We start from the raw sequence: 19,356 nt of genomic DNA on the forward strand, positions 1-19,356 counted from the left end.
CTTGCTTTGCTGCCGAGGCTGATTTCAAACTATGGCCTCATGCAGTCGCCTCCCTCATTTTCCCAAAGTGTTGGGATTACAGGCGTGAACTGCCTCGTCTGGCTTATGATATTGATGTTTCATGAAGCATAAGGAGAAAGCTCACTGTTTAGACATGTGTCTTAACTGTTTGTGAAGAAGGTAAAAGAAAGACACTAATGACATTTTTATTGTTTATCCTACGTTATATCTTGTGATAGTTTCTTTAAATAGCTTTATTTTGTTGATTAATCAGCAATTGTACTATCTTATGACCTGCTTTTTTAGGTAGAGTTTTTTGTTTTGTTATTTTAACAATTCATTTAGGCCCCTGACAAATATTTATTGAGAACTTACTATGTATGTACTAGGTATTGCTCTGCTTGCTGGGTATACAGATAGTGAATAAGACAGACAAGGTTCCTGCCGTGAACCAGGATGCTGAGGTGGTGACAAAACCTGTGAGGGCCACAGAGTAATGTGATTACAACTGGAAGGGCCTATATTAGAGATGGTGTTTAGGGGAAGGGCTCTCTGAGGTGGTTACAGTGAAAAGAGTTTAGGCAGGATTTTCCAACCTTGGTGCTGACATTTTTGAACAGATAATTCTTTGTTGGGGGGAACTGCTCTGTACATTGGAGGATGTTTAGCAACACCCATGGCCTCTACCCACTAAATGCCAGTAGCACCCCGTTACCTCAGTTGTGACAACCAAAAATGTCACCAGAAACTACCAAATGTCCCGGGGAGGGCACTGCTCAACCAAGAAAGATATTTGTTGGTTGGTGTTTTTAATCTTGTTTTATGGAAAATTCTCGGCCATTATCTCTTCCATTAGTGCTTTTGCTTCATTCTTCTCCTCCTCTCCTACTTGGACGCAAACTGTAAATGTATTTGACCTTTGCGTCGTTTCCCATATTTCCCTCATGTGTTTTTCTCTGTGTTTATCCTTTTGAATATCTCTGCTTCAGTTTGGATATTTTCACCTGACCTAATTTCTGATTTACAGCTGATCTCTTTAGCATTGACTTTTTTTTTCTTTGAGGTGGAGTCTCACTTTGTCAACCGGGCTGGACTGCAGTGGCGCGATCTCAGCTCACTGCAACCTCCGCCTTCCAGGTTCAAGCGATTCTCCTGCCTCAGCCTCCCGAGTAGCTGGGACTACAGGTGCACGCCACCGCACCCAGCTAATTTTTTGTATTTTTAGTAGAGATGGGGTTTTGCCATGTTGGGCAGGCTAGTCTTGAACTCCTAACCTCAAGTGATCCGCCTGTCTCAGCTTCCCAAAGTGCTGGGATTACAGGCGTGAGCCACCCTGCTGCCTAATTGTTAAATACATCCATTGACTTCGTAATTTCAGTTTTTGTTATTTCAGTTCTAGAATTTTCTTTCATTCTTTTATGTAGTCTTTAGTTCTCTTTTAATTTCTTGAACATAATTATAGATTTTTTAAGACAATGTTTAAACTCCAGTAATTGGATCTTCCGTGGGGTTTGTTTCTATTGTTTGTCTTCTTGATTTTTAATCTGATGAGGTTTCCTTTATAGGTGACTAGCTGCTTTTCTTTTGATGCTTTTAGAATTCAGTCTTTATCTTTGACTTTAGATAGTCTGATTATTTGCTTGGAGATCGTTGAGTCTGCTGTATGTAGGTGTCTAAATCTCTTGTGAGACAGGAAGTTTTCATCTATTATTTCATTAAATAGGTTTCCTAATCCTTTCTTTGACTCTTTGACCTTGGTGTTACCAATACTTTGAATATTTTATTGCTTTATGTTATCCCAAATGTCATGAATGCTTTGCTCATTCTTTTTTCTGTATTTTTGTCTGGCTGGATTATTTCAAAAGACCTGTCTTCAAGTTCTGAGATGCTTTCTTTTGCCTGATTAGTCTGTCTTGAAGCTTTCAAATGTATTTTGTATTTCTTTAAATGAATTCTTCACTTCCAGAATTTCTAGTTGATTCTTTTTAAAAATACTTACTCTTTGGTAAGTTGCTCACTTATATCCTGAATTATTTTTCTGACTTCTTTGTATTTTTCAGAATTCCCTTGTATCTCACTGAGCTTTAAAATCAATATTTTGAGGGCTGGGCGCGATGGCTCACGCCTGTATTCTCAGCACTTTGGGAGGCCGAGGCAGGCCGATCACCTGAGGTCGGGAGTTCGAGACCAGCCTGACCAACATGAAGAAACCCCGTCTCTACTAAAAATACAAAATTACCCAGGCATGCTGGTGCATGCCTGTAATCCCAGCTCCTCGGGAGCCTGAGGCAGGAGAATTGCTTGAACTCGGGAGGCGGAGGTTGTGGTGAGCTGAGATCACGCCGTTGCACTCCAGCCTGGAGTGAAACTCCGTCTCAAAAAAAAAAAAAAAAAATCAATATTTTGAATTATTTGAGATTTTCAAAATTTCTATTTGATTAAAATCTATTGTTGGAGAATTATTGTATTCCTTTGGAGATGTCGTATTTCCTTGTTTTTTCATGTTTCCAGCATCCTTACATTGCCATGTGCATCTGGTGAAAGTCGCTTTTTCCTGTTGGTGGTGGTGGTGGTGGTGGTTGTTTTTGAGACAAAGTCTTGCTCTGTCACCCAGGCTGGAGTGCAGTGACATGATCTCAGCTCACTGCAACCTCCACCTCCTGGCTTCAAGTGATTCTCCTGCCTCAGCCTCCCAAGTAGCTGGGATTACAGGCGTGCACCACCATGCCCAGCTAATTTTTTGTATTTTTAGTAGAGATGGAGTTTCACCATGTTGGCCAGGCTGGTCTGGGACTCCTGACCTCAAGTGATCCGCCCACCTCAGCCTCCCACAGTGCTGGGTTTACAGGCATGAGCCACCATGCCCAACCTCACAGGATTTTTTTATAACCATTTCAAGCCCAGGAACTACATCTACATGACCTGATGGTGTTCTTGAATCCCACAGTGTGTGTGTTAGTCTCAGCTTTGTAGATGGCATTCATAGAAGACATGAAACAAGGTAGTATGGTGAGATGGAGTACAGGCTTTATTATCATACCTGAGTTTGAATTCTGCTTTACATCTTTGGGTGTTGCTTAATTTTTATAGCAGTCTCAGTTTCTGCGTCTTTAAACTGGAAGTGATGCTCACCTGTAAGATGACTGTGCATTTGTATATAAAATGCCTCTCTCTCTCTCTTTTCTTTTTTTTTTGAGACGGAGTCTCACTCTGTCACCCAGGCTGGAATGCAGTGGCATGATCTCGGCTCACTGCAAGCTCCACCTCCCGGGTTCACGCCATTCTCCTGCCTCTGCCTCCTGGTAGCTGGGACTATAGGCACCCGCCACCATGCCCGGCTAATTTTTTGTATTTTTAGAAGAGGTGAGGTTTCACCATTTTAACCAGGATGGTCTCGATCTCCTGACCTTGTGATCCTCCTGCCTCGGCCTCCCAAAGTGCTGGGATTACAGGCATGAGCCACCATGCCTGGCCTAAAGTGCCTCTCATAGGGCTGGCACATAGTAGTAGGCTGTCCAACAGCAGTAGCACTGGTCATAACAATGATGAAGAACACATATTTTTGCCAGGTCGCTGAACATTTTAAAGATACTCTCAAGTCAATGAAAATTGGAATTTTCTCTTGAAACAAGAAAGTGACCTTTAAAATAGATGCTGGTGTTGTCTGCTTGTATTCCTTTAATATTTAAAACTTTAAAAAGTCCTGCTAGCCGGGCACGGTGGCTCATGCCTGTAATCTCAGCATTTTGGGAGGCCAAGGCTGGAGGATCATGAGGTCAGGAGATCGAGACCATCCTGGCTAACATGGTGAAACCCCGTCTCTACTAAATATACAAAAAATTAGCCAGGTGTGGTGGCGGGTACCTGTAGTCCCAGCTACTCGGAAGGCTGAGGCAGGAGAATGGTGTGAACCCAGGAGGCGGAGCTTGCAGTGAGCTGAGATCAAGTGGGCGACAGAGCAAGACTCTGTCTCAAAAAAAAAAAAAAAAAGGTCCTGCTATGCTGGTGAGATTGTAAAATGGTATTGCCATTTTGGAAAACAGTGTGGCAATTCCTCAATGATAACTCTACTTCTAGGTTTATGCTCAAGAGAAATGAAAACCTGTATCCACAACAAAACTTACATATGAATGTTCATAGCAGCCTTAATTCATAATAGACCAAAGTGGGAGCAGCCCAGATGTCCATCGGTAGATGAATGGAGGAATTCAACGTGGTCTGTCCATACAATGGAACATTACTCTTACTTAGCCTTAAAAAGGAATGAAGTTCTCACATATGCTGTAACATAGGTGGATCTTGAAAACATCATGCTAAGTGAAGAAAACCAGACACAGCATATTGTATGATTCCATTATATGAAGTGTCCAGAATAAGCACATCCATAGGATAGAAGTAGATGAGTGATTGCCAGGGGCAAGGGAAGGGACGGCAGGAAACGGGGGGTGACTGCGAATGGAGACGGGGCTTCTGGTTGTGGTGATGAAGGTGTTCTAAGATCAGTGGTGATGGTTGCATAGCTCTTAATATATTAAATGCATATTTAGTGGGTGTTACCTTTTAAAGAATGAATTTTATGGTATGTGAATTACATAGCTGTTAGTGTTTTTAAAGTCTTTACTAGCAAAATGTCATTTTCACTGGATTCTGACCAATTGCTCCCTCACTCCTCCTTTTATTGTTTAGGAAGAAAGGCGAAGGTTGAAAAATGCAATAATTATCCAGTCATTTATTCGAGGCTATAGAGACAGAAAACAGCAAGTAAGTTTGTTTTAAAATGAGAAGATTAGTAGGGCATGGGAGAGCTTATTTTAAATATGGTATCTTTGTACACCTTGTTAATTGAAGTCAATGCTGACAGTAGTATTCTTCCCAATAAATAATTTTATTTGTTCTAATTATTGTGAAGATTTATAGATAGGTGAGTTTTTAGGTAATTTTTAAATAATAAAATACAAACATGGGCCTCACCACAGTTGAAAATCAAAATAGAAGGAAGTCGTGAGAGATCCTTTTTTTTTTTTTTTTTTTTTTTTTAAATTGAGACTGAGTCTCACTCTGTTGCCCAGGCCAGAGTGCAGTGGCATGATCTTGGCTCACTGCAGCCTCTACCTCCTGGGTTCAAGCAGTTCTACTGCCTCAGCCTCCCGAGTAGCTGGGATTACAGGCATGTGCCACCACGCGCAGCTGATTTTTGTATTGTTAGTAGAGTCGGTGTTTTGCCATGTTGACCAGGCTGGTCTCGAACTCATGACTTCAAATGATTCGCCTGCCTTGGCCTCCCAAAGTGCTGGGATTACAAGCATAAGCCACTGCGCCTGGCCTGTTTTTGTTTTGTTTTTTGTTTTTTGAGAGAGTCTTGCTCTGTCACACAGGCTGGAGTGCAGTTGCACGATCTTGGCCCACTGCAAGCTCTGCCCCCAGGTTCAAGCTATTCTCCTGCCCCAGCCTCCTGAGTAGCTGGGAGTACAGGTGCATACCACCACAGCTGGCTAAATGTTTTTGTATTTTTAGTAGAGATGAGGTTTCACCATGTTGCCCAGGCTGATCTCGAACTCCCGACCTCAGGTGATCCACCCACCTCGGCCTCTCAAAGTGCTGGGATTACAGGTGTGAGCCATTGTGCCCCGCCTAGCTTTTGTATTTTTAGTAGAGATGGGGTTTCGCCATGTTGGGCAGGCTGGTCTTGAACTCCTGACCTCAGGTGATCCACCTGCCTTGGCCCCCCGAAGTGCTGGGATTAAAGGCATGAGCCACCATGCCTGGTTTTTTTGTTTTTTTTGTTTTTTGTTTCTTTTTAACCATTTTTTTTTCTACAATTCAACTGTGAGCAAGGACCAATAATGGTGTTTTCGTTGTCAATTTCCACCATTCCTGTAAACACAGCAACGTATATTTACATCATAAGAATTGTGTGTCCAAATACTATATTTATGGGTCATTTTGTTTTGTTTTTCTTCCAGTATTCCATCCAAAGAAGTGCATTTGATCGCTGTGCTACCTTGTCACAGTCCGGGGGCGCTTTTCCCATTGCTAATGGCCCCAACCTTACCCTTTTGGTAAGGCAGCTTCTGTTTTTTTACAAACAAAATGAAGACTCAAAACGTTTGGTGAGTGTTAACTACATTTTCACTTGTCCTCGTTTACACGTGTTCTACTTTTTTGTTTAAAGTGGAAATCGCTTCTCATCAGAAAGTTAAACAGCTCTCCACTGCATCCAGGCTTTGCGAACTTCTCAGCTAGCTGTGAGAGGTTACCTTTGTGATGATGTGTTTTACCTCTTAAAATTTGATATGCATAAAAATGTGTATCCAAAAATAGGCTTTTTCATATTTTTTGCAGTGGAAAACCTTAAGCATTTAAAAAGCAGAATATTTTGCCCACCTATCATGTACCCTGACACAGCCTTAGCAGTTGCCAGCACGCCTAGGTCAGTGGGACGTGCACCCTGAATACCACATCATGATTACTTGCAAACTCTAAAATACAGGGTCTCAGTGTTTACATTTTATTATTATTATATTAGAGATGGGGTCTTACTCAGTTGTCTTGAATTCCCAGGCTTAAGCAGTCCTCCCACCTCAGCCTCCCAGGTAGCTGGGACTACAGGTGTGTGTACACCTTGTTAATGTTAAGGCTAATTTTTTTTTTGTAGAGATGAGGTCTTGCTATGTTGCCCAGGCTGGTCGTGAACTCCTAGCCTCAAGTGATTTTCCCTCCCTGGCCTCTCAAAGTGCTGGAATTATAGGCGTGAGCCACTGTACATGATTTAGGGTCTCTTTTTGTGGGGAGGGCACTGAGGGAGTAGAGCCTTGCTCTTGTCACCTAGGCTGGAGTGCAGTGGTGCATTCTTGGCTCACTGCAACATTCGCCTCCCGGGCTCAAACAATCAGTGGTGTCTCAGCCACCTAAGTAGCTGGAATTACAGGCGTGTTACCAACATGCCTGGCTAATTTTTGTATTTTTAGTAGAGACAGGGTATCACCATGTTGGCCAGGCTAGCCTCCAACTCCTGGCCTCAAGTGATCCTCCCACCTCATCCTCCCAAAGTGGTAGAATTATAGGCATAAGCCACCATGCCCAGCCTTAGGGTCTCATTTTTTAAAAAAAAATCCCAAATATAATCGTAGTTCTCTAAAATTTTGTAGGCTGTTGATCTTATCAGTGCTGAGGAACAGTGTGTATTAATGGTGGAAAATACATCCAGATGCATAGAAGAATAATTTTTTTAAAAAATGGAATTTGTTACTGTCCATTTTCTCAAGGAATATTAAGAGATTTGTATATAATTGTTGGGTTATATACATTTTTAAATATTTTATATATATATATAATATATATATATATATATATATTTTTTTTTTTTGAAACAGAGTCTTGCTCTGTCACCCAGGCTGGAATGCAGTGGCATCATCTCGGCTCACTGTAACCTCCGCCTCACGGGTTCAAGCGATTCTCCTGCCTCAGCATCCCAAGTAGCTGGGATTACAGACGTGTACCACCACGCCCAGCTAATTTTTGTATTTTTAGTGGAGATGGGATGTCGCCATGTTGGGCAGGCTGGTCTCGAACTCCTGGCCTCAGGTGATCCATCTGCCTCGGCCACCCATAGTGCTGGGATTACAGGCGTGAGCACCGTGCCTGGCCTAGGTTAAATATGCTATTTATTTTTTTTTTCCTTTTTGAGACGGAGTCTTGCTCAGTCTGTCACCCAGGCTGGAGTGTAGTGGTGCGATCTCAGCTCACTGCAACCTCGCCTCCTGGGTTCAAGCGATTCTCCTACCTGAGCGCCCTGAGTAACTGGGGTTACAAGCTTATGCCACCACCCTTAGCTTAATTTTTTTTGTATTTTTAGTAGAGTCAGGTTTCACCATGTTGGCCAGGCTGGTCTGTACTCCTGACGTCAAGTGATCCACTTGCTTTGACATCCCAAAGTGCTGGGATTACAGACATGAACCACCACACCCAGCCAGGTTAAATATATAATTTATTTTTGGAAATTTTTGTTTATGTGTGTTAAAAATTTCAAATTGCATGAAAGGGGAGTATACAGTGAAAAATAAGTCTTCCTCGCTACAAACCATCCCTACCAGAATGATCCTACATGAATTAATTACAGCAGACAAAGGAATACATGATTATTCCTCTAGTGTTTGGCTTTAAAACCCAGCATTGCCTCCGGAGTTGAGCTAAGGTGGAACATGGTGAAGACTTTCTGTAAACCGAGAACATGCAGAGAAAGAACTGAGAGCCAGTCTAGAGAGGCAGTGAAAGCCGTTGAATCTACCCATTCTGGACTTCAGTTAAGTGCAGGCTCTTTCCAGGCTTGCTTTCTGAAGTTGTTGAAAAAAAGAATCAGAATAGTACAACGGCAGATAATCGGGCTTGCTTTCTGGAACAGGATGTCCTGGCCTCACATACTCTAATCTTGTAGATTGCAAGATCACCAAGGAGCACAGACAGGCAGGTGCTGTGAGATGTCGATTGGTGTCTCTCCAGAGCACCTATTGCCTTTGAGTGAGGTCCTCAATCTTAGTCATCAGTCATGACACGGTGTAGCTACACAGTCTTGTTTCAGAAGCCATCTGTGAAAAGCTTGGAGGTAAATGAACATATTTGACTTTCGGCCTCGAGCAAATATCAAGCAAATTGCTCATGTGCAGATTCTGAAACCTGAAATAGAATTAAATGTCATAAGACCAGTCCAGGAAAAGGATAAAAGAAAAGTGGGCTGGACACAGTGGCTCAGGCCTGTAATACCAACACTTTGGGGGGCTGAGGTGGGAGGATCCCTTCAGGCCAGGAGTTTGAGACCAGCCTGGCCAAAATACCAGACCCCACCTGTAAAACAAAGCAAAAAATAAATTAGCTGGCTGCGGTAGCTTGCTGCTGTAGTCCAGCTACTTAGGAGGCTGAGGCAGGAGGATCGTTTGAGCCCAGGTATTCAAGGCTGCAGTGAGCTATGATCCTGCGACTGCACTCCAGCCTGGGCGGTTGAATGTTGATTCAGTTCTCAAGCATAGATGGGATAGCAATAAATTAATCTTAACGTAGGGGAAAATGTCTCCTGCCCCAGTCTTCACATTGTTTGCCTTCTACTCTAGGAGTAAGCAAAATGCCACTTTTGATGGGTTTTCAAAGTTATTCTATGCAAAAATCAACATATATGGCTATTTCTTCCTCACCTCCTTTTTAAAAAATTTTTCTTATGACTTTAAGTCAAATATGGTACTAAGATTATATTTTATGTATAGTTTAATTCTGGAATTAATTGCCTCACTTTTTAATTGCTTAATTTTCTTTGAATCTTTTGATAAAGTCTTCTTCCAACAGTCCTATTATATAATGTATAGTTATTTTACATCTTATTTGTTAACTGATAATAGAAATTTTAGGACGAACTACATGTCAGGTGGTGAAGGGAGTATTCATACCTTATTCATTCCTGAGAAAATGTGGGCAAGGTGGGTCCAAACACCTCAAGAGAAAGCCTGTGTGTAGGCAAATTAACTCATATTCGGAGTAGTTCAGAATTATTTCGTCCCAGTTTAAGACATGCGCTAATTTATTATGCAGAGTGCTTTTGTGTTGGTAATTTCATTGTTTAATAACGTTTTATGGCAAAGAAATGTTAATGTCGAAGAAACTACTTAAAAATATAGGCAAAGACAAGGCTATGTGGCGTATTTATAACTAGCTACACTTAAGAGGCTATCTTTGCTGAGGGTGGTGGCTCACGTGTATAATCCCAGCGCTTTGGGAGGCTGAGGTTGGTGGATCACTCGAGGCCAGGAGTTCGAGACCAGCCTGGCCAACATGGCAAACCCCGCCCCTACTAAAAATATAAAAATTAGCTGGGCGTGGTGGCGGGCACCCGTAATCCGAGCTACTTGGGAGGCTAAGGCATGAGACTCGCTTGAACCTAGGAGAAGTTGCAGTGGGCCAAGATTGCATTACTGCTCTCCAGCCTGGGTGACAGAGTGAGACTCTGTCTCAAGAAAAAACGAAGGCTATCTTTTCATTCTAGATGATTCTAAATGGGGCTTATGAAAGGAAAAAATAAAATACCAGTCTATTTCACAAACGTATAGTAGAGAAAGTGGAAGAGATTCCTTGTTAAGTATTGTGTTTTCAAAGTAATAGGGCAGCTTCGTACATACTATCTGGTCAGGCCTCTTGATTGCAAGTGACAGAAATCTGCATCTGCCTTTAGTGAACTCACTGACTATCCTTTTATCCAGGAGAATGGGAAGTTCTGGCCAGCCTGGTGAGTGGGGCCATAGGATTGCCTTCCCTATCAAAAAAATGATGGAGTTAGGGAAGGGAAGTATCCAAAAGGAACAGTTGCTAGAGACACACAGGCACACACATCCGCAGAGGAAAAAGGTGAAAAGAAACAGATATCCTGTGTAACTTGGAATTAATATCGTATTTCTCATATATTTTTATTACAGATTTCTGATTTTTGCAAGTGAACTATTTTTGTTTCAGATTGACATGAGCTTTAAGTGTACTTTGTTTTAGTTACTAATTTAGTAATTTAATACTGATGTATTATTTTAAGATTGAAAATGCAAATACTTTTGTTTTTTTGGAGACAGGGTCTCTCACTCTCTCGCCCAGGCAGTGCAGTGGCTTGATGTTGGTTCACTGCAGCCTCCACCCACACCCCGCAAGTTCAAGTGATCCTCCCATCTCAGCCTCCCGAATAGCTGGGACTACCGATGTGTGCCACCACGCTTGGCTAATTTTTGTATTTTTTTGTAGAGACAGGGTTTCACCATGTTGGCCAGGCTGGTCTTGAACTGGACCTCAGGTGATCTGCCTGCCTCAGCCTCCCAAAGTTACAGACGTGAGCCACCGTGCCTGGCTGGAAAATGCACATACCTCTAAATAAAACCGACTTAGAATATTTACTTCTTACCATCTTTTGATTAGGTTTGATTAAATGTGCATTGCCACTAAAGGAAATTTGGGGTATTATGTAAATTAGCAAACTATTAAATTTTCATTGAGAGTTGTATATTTTATGTTTTGCTGTTTCAGATATGGCTGTATCAGAACTTAATTAAACACAGCTCTCTGTTTGTCAAGCAGTTGGATGGATCTGAGAGACTTACATGCTTATTTCAGATAAAAAGATTGATGAGCCTCTGTTGCAGGTAAAATTCTATTGTAAGTCAGTAACGTATATAACGTATTGATCACCTTGTCTAGGGGAACACCTTTTGACTTTTATTTTCAGAGACAGTGGCTTTTCCATACTTTTTTTTTTTTTTTTTTTTTTGAGGTCATGGACTTCTGTATATATTACACTTTTTACTGTAGGTGATTCAGGCCGGCATGAGGTATAAATGAAGACACATATTCAGTATCTTTCAGATGACTTTTTCTTTCACGGATGCCCTCGAATTATCTTGTGAATGTTGGCCATCCTGGTTACTGGAGAATGGAAGGCCAGCCAAAAGAGGACTCCTGATGTGTGAGAATGATTCCATTCCATAGGGGTCTCCACCAAAATGCAGTTTGAAAGCCCCATCTTTAGAATACACCTTTCATCAGGCTTTTTATTATTTATGTAGGAACTCAGCATAAGCCACTGCCGTGACTTTCTTGCATTCAGTGTCCGAAAGAACACGTGTAAGTGATGTGAGTTACATTACCTGAATATAACACCTTTACCAGCTTTTAATAAATTGCTTATATCTCAACTGTAGTAAAATTTTCAAATGATCCTGAGCCTTCAATATAATTTCAGTTAATTTTCTGGACACTGTCTGTAATATTTGTTTAGGATTACTGTCAGAACTAGTCTTTATTAACTGATTTTTCCAAAATACTTAGCTGGACCAAAGGTAGGAATAAAGAACCTATTAGAAGAGAGAACCAAGAGGATCCCAGATGCCAGTAATTCATATTTTTTCTAACTTATTTCTTTAATAAACTTTTAGTTTGAAAAACACATTGTATACATTCTTTCTGTGAAGCAGGAGTTTGCAAACTTTTTATGTAAATGGCGAGATAGCAAGTATTTTAGGGTTTGTGGTCCACATATGGTCTCTATTATGTATTTTTCTTGCCTTTTACTTACAACTCTTTAAAAATAAAGGAATCATGCTTCACTCAACAGCCGTACAAAAAACAGCCCTAGGGCTGGTTTGGCCTGTGGGTTATAGTTTGCAAAACACATTTAACGTAACTTTTGAATGTATTTGTATAAGCAAATAATTTTGATACATGATATATGTAAATATAATTATTCTTTTCCCAACTTTTATTTTTAAAAATTTCTAATACCAGAAACACCTGAAGCCCAGGAGTTCGAGGCTGCAGTGAGCTGTGATTGTGCTACTGAACTCCAGTTTGGGCAGCAGAGCAAGACCGTGTTTCTTTTTTTATTATTTATTTATTTTTATTTTTGAGATAAGAGTCTTGCTCTGTCACCCAGGCTGGAATGCAGTGGCGTGATCTCGGCTCACTGCAACCACTGCCTCCTGGGTTCAAGCAGTTCTCCTGCCTCAGCCTCTCAAGTAGCTGGGACCACAGGCACGTGCCACCACGCCCAGCTAATTTTTGTATTTTTAGTAGAGATGGGGTTTTGCCATGTTGGCCAGGCTGGTCTCAAACTCCTGACCTCAGGTCATCCGCCTGCCTTGGCCTCCCAGAGTGCTGGGATTACAGGCGTGAGCCACTGTGCCCAGCCAAACCCATGTTTCTTTAACAACAAAAAAACACTCCTCCTCATCTTTCCTCTTTAATCTCAGTAAGGTCTCCTGTATTTTTTAAAATACAGTGTGTGACAGATGACTTTTAGTGGTCTGCTTATAGGTAGAGAGCACCCTGTAAGCAGTCCATTTTTCTTGGCTTGGCCTCATTTGTATTTTGAGAGATCTTTGTTTTCTGTGAGGTCGCAAAGGCTTAAGTGCTCTCTCTGCCCCAGGCCTGGGGCCATTTTCTCTAAGGAGCACTGATTCTTTTTGATGAGAAATGGAATTTTAACAAAATGTAAATGTTAGAAATTGTATTTCAAGTGTATGTTAGTAAGTCGACAGTCTTATCTGCCACGTGCCAGAACATTGAATTTTTCTTTTTCTGTAAATGTGGCCTTCCAGAACCACCTGCAGCTCCTTTTATGACTAATCACATACATATTTTTTAATGCCGTTGAACATTTCTGAAGTCATGGAATCACTGGGTCACATAGTAGTTATATATTTCACTTTAGAAGAAACTACCAAACTTAGGACAGCAGCATATGAGAGGCGCAGTTCCTCCATATCCTGAACCCTTGGTATTGACATCTGTCAAAACCCAGCCATTCTGATGGGTGTGTAGTTGTATTTTATTGTGATTGGAATTTGTATTTCCTGGATTACTAATGATGACGGGTGTTTCTCAGGAGCATACTGGTCACTCAGATGGCTCTTTTTCAAGAGTCTGTTCAAATCTTTTACTTCATTTTTTAAGGTGGGTTGTCTCTTGACAATATGGATATCCTTTTCCCGTCCAAGGCTGTCCCGATAAACCTGGAGCTACATCCTATGTTGTCTCTCACACGAGGCACCGTTCCAGCACTTCTCTCTGTTGCATTATCAGGTTTACCTCTCACATGGGATCATCAGCACACATGCTGCTGACTTTTCCAGGTTGACAAGAGGCTCTCCCACCGCCCGCCACTGCCCTTTGTGTCCCAGCGGCTTGTTATGTGTAGCCCCACTCCTCCTGCACTCGTACACCCCTCGCGAGACACCAGTGTGGTGCTGAGGGGAAAGTTGTGAAAAGGGCAAAGACAAAACAAGGTCTGGCTGGGTGTCCTGCCCAGCTTGCCCGCTGGGTCCTCACCCCCTGTCTCTCCTGGGCTTTGCGGCTGTTGAGACAGAAGGCAGCCTGCAGTAAGCGGATAAGCCGTGTAGACACACCCCACCCAGAACCCTGCACGTTATTCCCCTCCTGGCAGGGCAGAAGGCTTTTGTCACATAGAGAAGTTAGTTTCAGTGAGGCATTGAAACAGCCTCCTGGGTCCCTCATTAAAGGTGATGTGTGATCAGATGGATTCTGTTTTTTTTTTTAAAAAAAAGGAAAAACAGCTGTAAAATACCTTGTGAAGACAACAGGAGAAATCTAAAAATAAGTTCGGTGTTAGACAAAGTTTTTGATAGGAAAAAGGATTGGGGTTGGGGGAAAGAGGGAGGAGTGGACTAGAGACAGCCAAGAAGAAACTTTTGGGAGTGGCAGATGTGCTCTGTGTCTTGATTGGTGCGGCCTGCCCGACGGCTTGTGCTGCCCTCTCTAAACGGATAGTTAACCTGCCGTTCTTCTCATAGTAAGAAGGGAAGCCTCAGTCAAAATGAGAGTTGACTTAGGACCAGAAATATACCATTGTTCTATTTGGGGGATATTGCAGGCATGGAAAGTCTCAAAAGCATCTTTGAGGAGATGATATGCACTGTTAAAGAGATTCGTATCTGAGTTTAATTAAATGCAGCTTCTTGGTACAATTCATGGATTATAATACTTCTTACAGTGTTTTGTAATCTTTAATTTTTCGTGTTCATTTCTCCACTGTCCATTTTTCTTGTCTGTGAACTTAGTGCCAGCATACCGTTTGGCACATAACGAGAATTCTTTTAAAAACTGTCTGAATGACTGAATGTTAGTTGGATGATTTCCCTGTCTATCTGTAAGATGTCCCTATTTTCAGAGATAATCTTGTACTGGAATAGTTTCTTAACCATTGTCACTGAGAGTAACTTGGGGAAACTGGTGACATTTTGCCATCCTGTAAGTGTGTGAATACTTTTTTCATTTTTACAGGTTGCTGCAAAACTGTAATGATGACAGTTTGAATGTTGCACTTCCAATGAGAATGCTTGAAGTATTTTCATCTGAGAGTACTTACTTGCCTGTTTTACAAGATGCTAGCTATGTGGTGTCAGTGATTGAACAAATTTTGCACTACATGATTCACAATGGTAAGTAGTAGGCAGGGTCAGAACTGTGGCTCAGCGTCCCGATGGGGAGTGAGCAGAGGCCAGCCTGCTGCTGTGAGCCTGTGCCCTCAGTCTCAATGTCAGAGCGGTACTGGTGTCCCAGACGCCTTGTGCTCCATCCACAGGTGCCCACCAGAGTCCCAGATTCCAAAATCTGTCCTTGGCTCCACCCACTCTGAAAATTCAGAAACATGCTACTCTCTTTGCCTTTTTCTTTTGCTTGGAAATGAACAAAATTGACATATGCTTTCATCAGTTGTCCCGTCATCCAAGATTGGTGTCTGCAGTGCAGCTGCCGGTCCTTCACCTGAGCAGGAAGGGCTCTTACCACCTCCCGGTCATTCTGAGTGAATGGGAAAGGTAATGCCACCAATGTATGAGTTGAACATCACTCCAAGAGCCTTATGAAAAAGTAAATTTTGTTAAATGATTTTTCTTCCAAGAGTGAGGTCCTTTCACGTTAGTTCAGTAGAAGAGAATAGGATATTTAGTTTGAATTTTCTAACTCGGTGCTAAAGTTTTAATACATTGGTAATGCTCCTAAAATGACTGCATCGTAGAAGCTATACTGAACTGTATCTGAAACCCTTGAGGACACATTAGTGACACTTTCCGGAGAAAAAGTATGAAATAAACATGATTTTTAAAGCTTTTATGAAGTGAGCAGTATAAATCCTAACACAAAAGAACCTTCGGTCCCGACATCCTCATAGGTAGCAACCCAAGCACTTCAGGACTCCTGGGCTCGAGAAATATTTGTCAGCATTAAAAATGTGTGTGAGACTAGTTGTGAAGGGAGGTCTGGAGAGCCGTGGCTGCAGACAGAATTATAAGCAGCCGTGCTTTCCCTCACCTGAAGTCATAGTCTGGGTTACATCTAACGGACTTGAAGTCTGGACCACTGGGTCCTCTGTCAAAACTACAGAAATTAAATGCATATTCATTTCAGCCTTGCTGCTTGGCGTGTTACTATTTTTTAGACTCCTTAGTTTGTTGAAAACTTAGGGAAACAGTATTCCGAGTTAATTAAAAGTAAACTGAAAGTTGTGGAATTTGATCTTTTTAAAAACTAATAATTAAAAGTGGTTCATTGTGTTGGTTGACATATATACTGTTTTAAGACTAAGCGTTTGAGAATTTGTATTTGTTTTCTAAAATTGTAAGGAAGATATTTAAGAAATATGCATTATTTGAAATGTGTCCCAATATAAGAAATGCTTAAAAATCTTACACAGAAACTGCCGCTTCTAGCATCTTCTGTGGTACAGCAGTTGTTTACTTTCTAACAGTCTATAAAATTTTCGCCTTTTTAAATTATAGTATTATCATTATTTGTATTGTTATTGCACATTCTGTGCCATGAAGCTTTTTAACATTTGCAACAGAACCTTTGTCATGTTGTCCGTCTATTCAGTAAGTACATTGTTAGTTATGTTAGTCACTTTTTAAAAAAAGTCTCTATGTATTTTTTAAAATTCTTGATGTATTTTTATCTTTTTAGTTTCATAGCAAAAGAGCTTTCAAGCTTTCATATGAGTTTCACTAGTTATCAGTATACACTAGGTTAGACTTGGGGTAGTTACAAAGTAGGTCTAATGATAAAGTACTGAGTATGCATTGTTTGGTGATCTTCACTCAAATACGAAGCTGTGTAGGACCGTTTCAAAAACTAGCCCATGCAGATGGATTGTTTTTAATGTGCTACCAAATACGCTCGTATATGATGAGATACTCAAAAATTGCACCTGAACCTTCTTATTCTATAAAAATGGAGTAAATGATTCTGAAAGAATATATGATTTGGATCATTCTTGATACCCAGAGTTATGTTCACTGCCCCCCACCCAGAGTTCCTATCAAAAGCGTAGGCTGGATATTTTAAGAGGTTCTGAAAGTTGTTTCAGTTTACGTATAAGCTGCCTTTAAACAGTTAACTTCTTCAGTTCCCAGATTGTGGTCTCCAAATACATCATCTCCTCTGAAAGGAGCTTAAGAGTTTCTGGAGAAAAGGCTGATTGCAGGGCGGGATGCAGGACTGCCAGTGACCCTGGGGCTCAGGAGCCTCCTAAAGCCCACCCCAGGGCCCCAGGTGGAGCAGCATGAGGTCAGGACTACAGTGGAATGAAACCTACCAATATGTTCAACTCTATGAGTTCAACACGGTGTTTAAAAAATGCACAAATCAGAGACAAATTATAAGATCACAATATGTGGTCCTTATTGAGCTCCTTCCTGATGCAAGCAAACTAGTTAAATAGAATTTCTAACATGAGACAGTTGGCGACTTGAACACTGACTAGATATTTGTGATGTTAAGGAACTACTCTTCATTTATTTTAGCTGTGATAATGTTTTTAAAAATAGTCTCTTAATGATACACTAAAATAATTATATCTTAGACTTCCTTCCAAATGAGTGGTATACAGGTGAAATGAGATTGGCTGTAGTTGACAGTTGTTGGTACATGAGGTTTATATACCGTTCAGCTGCCTATATATTTGTTTAGTTTTCCTTGCTAGCGTGTTAAAGAACTAACTTAAGTTTGGACCTGTAGAGATTGTAAAAAGCATTTAAAAATTGGCAAGTTTTTTCCCTTATTACAGGAAAAGGCACTAAAATTTAAATATGTGTTTTTCCTTTTAGGGTATTATAGGTCTCTCTATTTGTTGATTAACAGCAAGCTTCCATCAAGTATTGAATATTCTGATTTATCTCGAGTTCCTATAGCAAAAATTTTGCTAGAGAATGTTCTAAAACCATTGCACTTTACTTACAACTCCTGTCCAGAAGGTGCGAGGTGAGACTGGAATGGATTTATTGATTTTGTCCTTTCACAAGATCTATATCTGATGGTAACTTTTACATAGGATGTGATTTTAAATATAGACTTGAAATTCAGATTTTTACTTTATTAGTATTGATTTAGTTTATAGGAAAGTGTACTTTTTCTTTCTGGCCTGTAGCCTAATACAAATTTGTGATTCTGATAACATGGTTATTTTCCTGCTTTTCTAAGTAACTGTCAAAAATTAACGAAAACATGGTAGTTATCTTAATAGAGAAGACATTAAGTTTACTTTAGGTTGATCTAGTTGCTATTAAAATGGTTAACGGCTAATTTAGAAGAGTAGATTATCCTTCTAGAAGGATATTTTGAAAGGTGGTTTTAATCAGTGATTGGATGGACAGTAGAATTTGATTTTATAAACAGCTTCTGTTTTTCTTTTTCAGGCAACAAGTTTTTACAGCCTTCACAGAGGAGTTTCTGGCAGCACCTTTTACAGATCAGATTTTTCATTTCATCATTCCGGCGCTTGCAGATGCGCAGACCGTTTTCCCTTACGAGCCCTTTCTGAATGCACTGTTGTTAATAGAGAGTAGATGTTCAAGAAAGAGTGGTGGAGCACCCTGGCTTTTCTATTTCGTTTTAACTGTTGGCGAAAATTATTTGGGTATGAATTTCATACATACATACATACATACAAGAAAGATCTTGTATTACAAGATCTTTTTTACCTGAACACACATATGGGTAGCATTGGCAGATGAGTCAGGAGAAGGCCATGCAGTGGCAGGTGTTATGGAAAGGTGGGCCTCTCCTGGAAGAGTGTATTTGCTGGAGGGATGTGGTCTGGGCAGTGTGTTCCTGGGGACAGTTTCCAGATACAGTGGAAAAGACTGACATATATATGTGTCTTATGAGGCCACACAGATTATTTTAATAGAGTTAACAGAGTTAAATGGGAAAGCTCTTCTGTGAGTCAGGCCTGTTTCCCTCCCTCTGCTAAACTTCCAGTGTGCCTCTTCTAGAATAACATCTTCCTGTAGTATGTTTGAAAACATACATACATACATGCATGAATTATTCATGAAAGAAATATAGGAAAATGTGAAAACCAAACTTTTGGGGGTTGGGTGCAGGGGGGTAGATAGAGTCTCGCTCTGTCACTAGGCTGGAGTGCAGTGGCTCCATCTCAGCTCACTGCAACCTCCGCCTCCCGGGTTCAAGTGATTCTCCTGCCTCAGCCTCCTGAATAGCTGGGACTACAGGTGCACGCCACCACACCCAGCTAATTTTTGTATTTTTGGTAGAGACGGGGTTTCACTATGTTGGCCAGGATGGTCTCAATCTCTTGACCTCATGATCCACCCGCCTCGGCTTCCCACGGTGCTGGGATTACAGGCTTGAGCCCCTGTGCCCAGCCCAAACTGTTTTTCTTACTCTCTCACTCAACACTGAAAAATTCTGTGAGCAGAAATGTGGGTTTTTTTTTCCCACACACCAAGCAATTCTCCAGTGGACACCAACTAGGTATTCTACAATTCAGTTCAATTCTGATGCCGTCCACCCGGAGATAGTGTCAGA

The 19,356-nt window shown here is 41.1% G+C and overlaps 1 protein-coding gene across 1 annotated transcript in view; it reads left to right on the forward strand.

Moving 5' to 3' along the window:
• UBE3C (ubiquitin protein ligase E3C) overlaps positions 1-19,356 on the forward strand; it is a 131,628-nt gene that overhangs the window by 25,511 nt on the left and 86,761 nt on the right. Inside the window, exons 3-8 of the mRNA XM_034965364.3 lie at positions 4,687-4,761; positions 5,964-6,110; positions 11,047-11,162; positions 14,815-14,972; positions 17,634-17,787; positions 18,222-18,442. Coding sequence (XP_034821255.1) covers positions 4,687-4,761; positions 5,964-6,110; positions 11,047-11,162; positions 14,815-14,972; positions 17,634-17,787; positions 18,222-18,442 — 871 coding nt within the window. The remainder of the gene's footprint in view (positions 1-4,686; positions 4,762-5,963; positions 6,111-11,046; positions 11,163-14,814; positions 14,973-17,633; positions 17,788-18,221; positions 18,443-19,356) is intronic.

Source organism: Pan paniscus, chromosome 6, assembly GCF_029289425.2.
Source record: "Pan paniscus chromosome 6, NHGRI_mPanPan1-v2.0_pri, whole genome shotgun sequence".
NCBI lineage: Eukaryota > Metazoa > Chordata > Mammalia > Primates > Hominidae > Pan > Pan paniscus.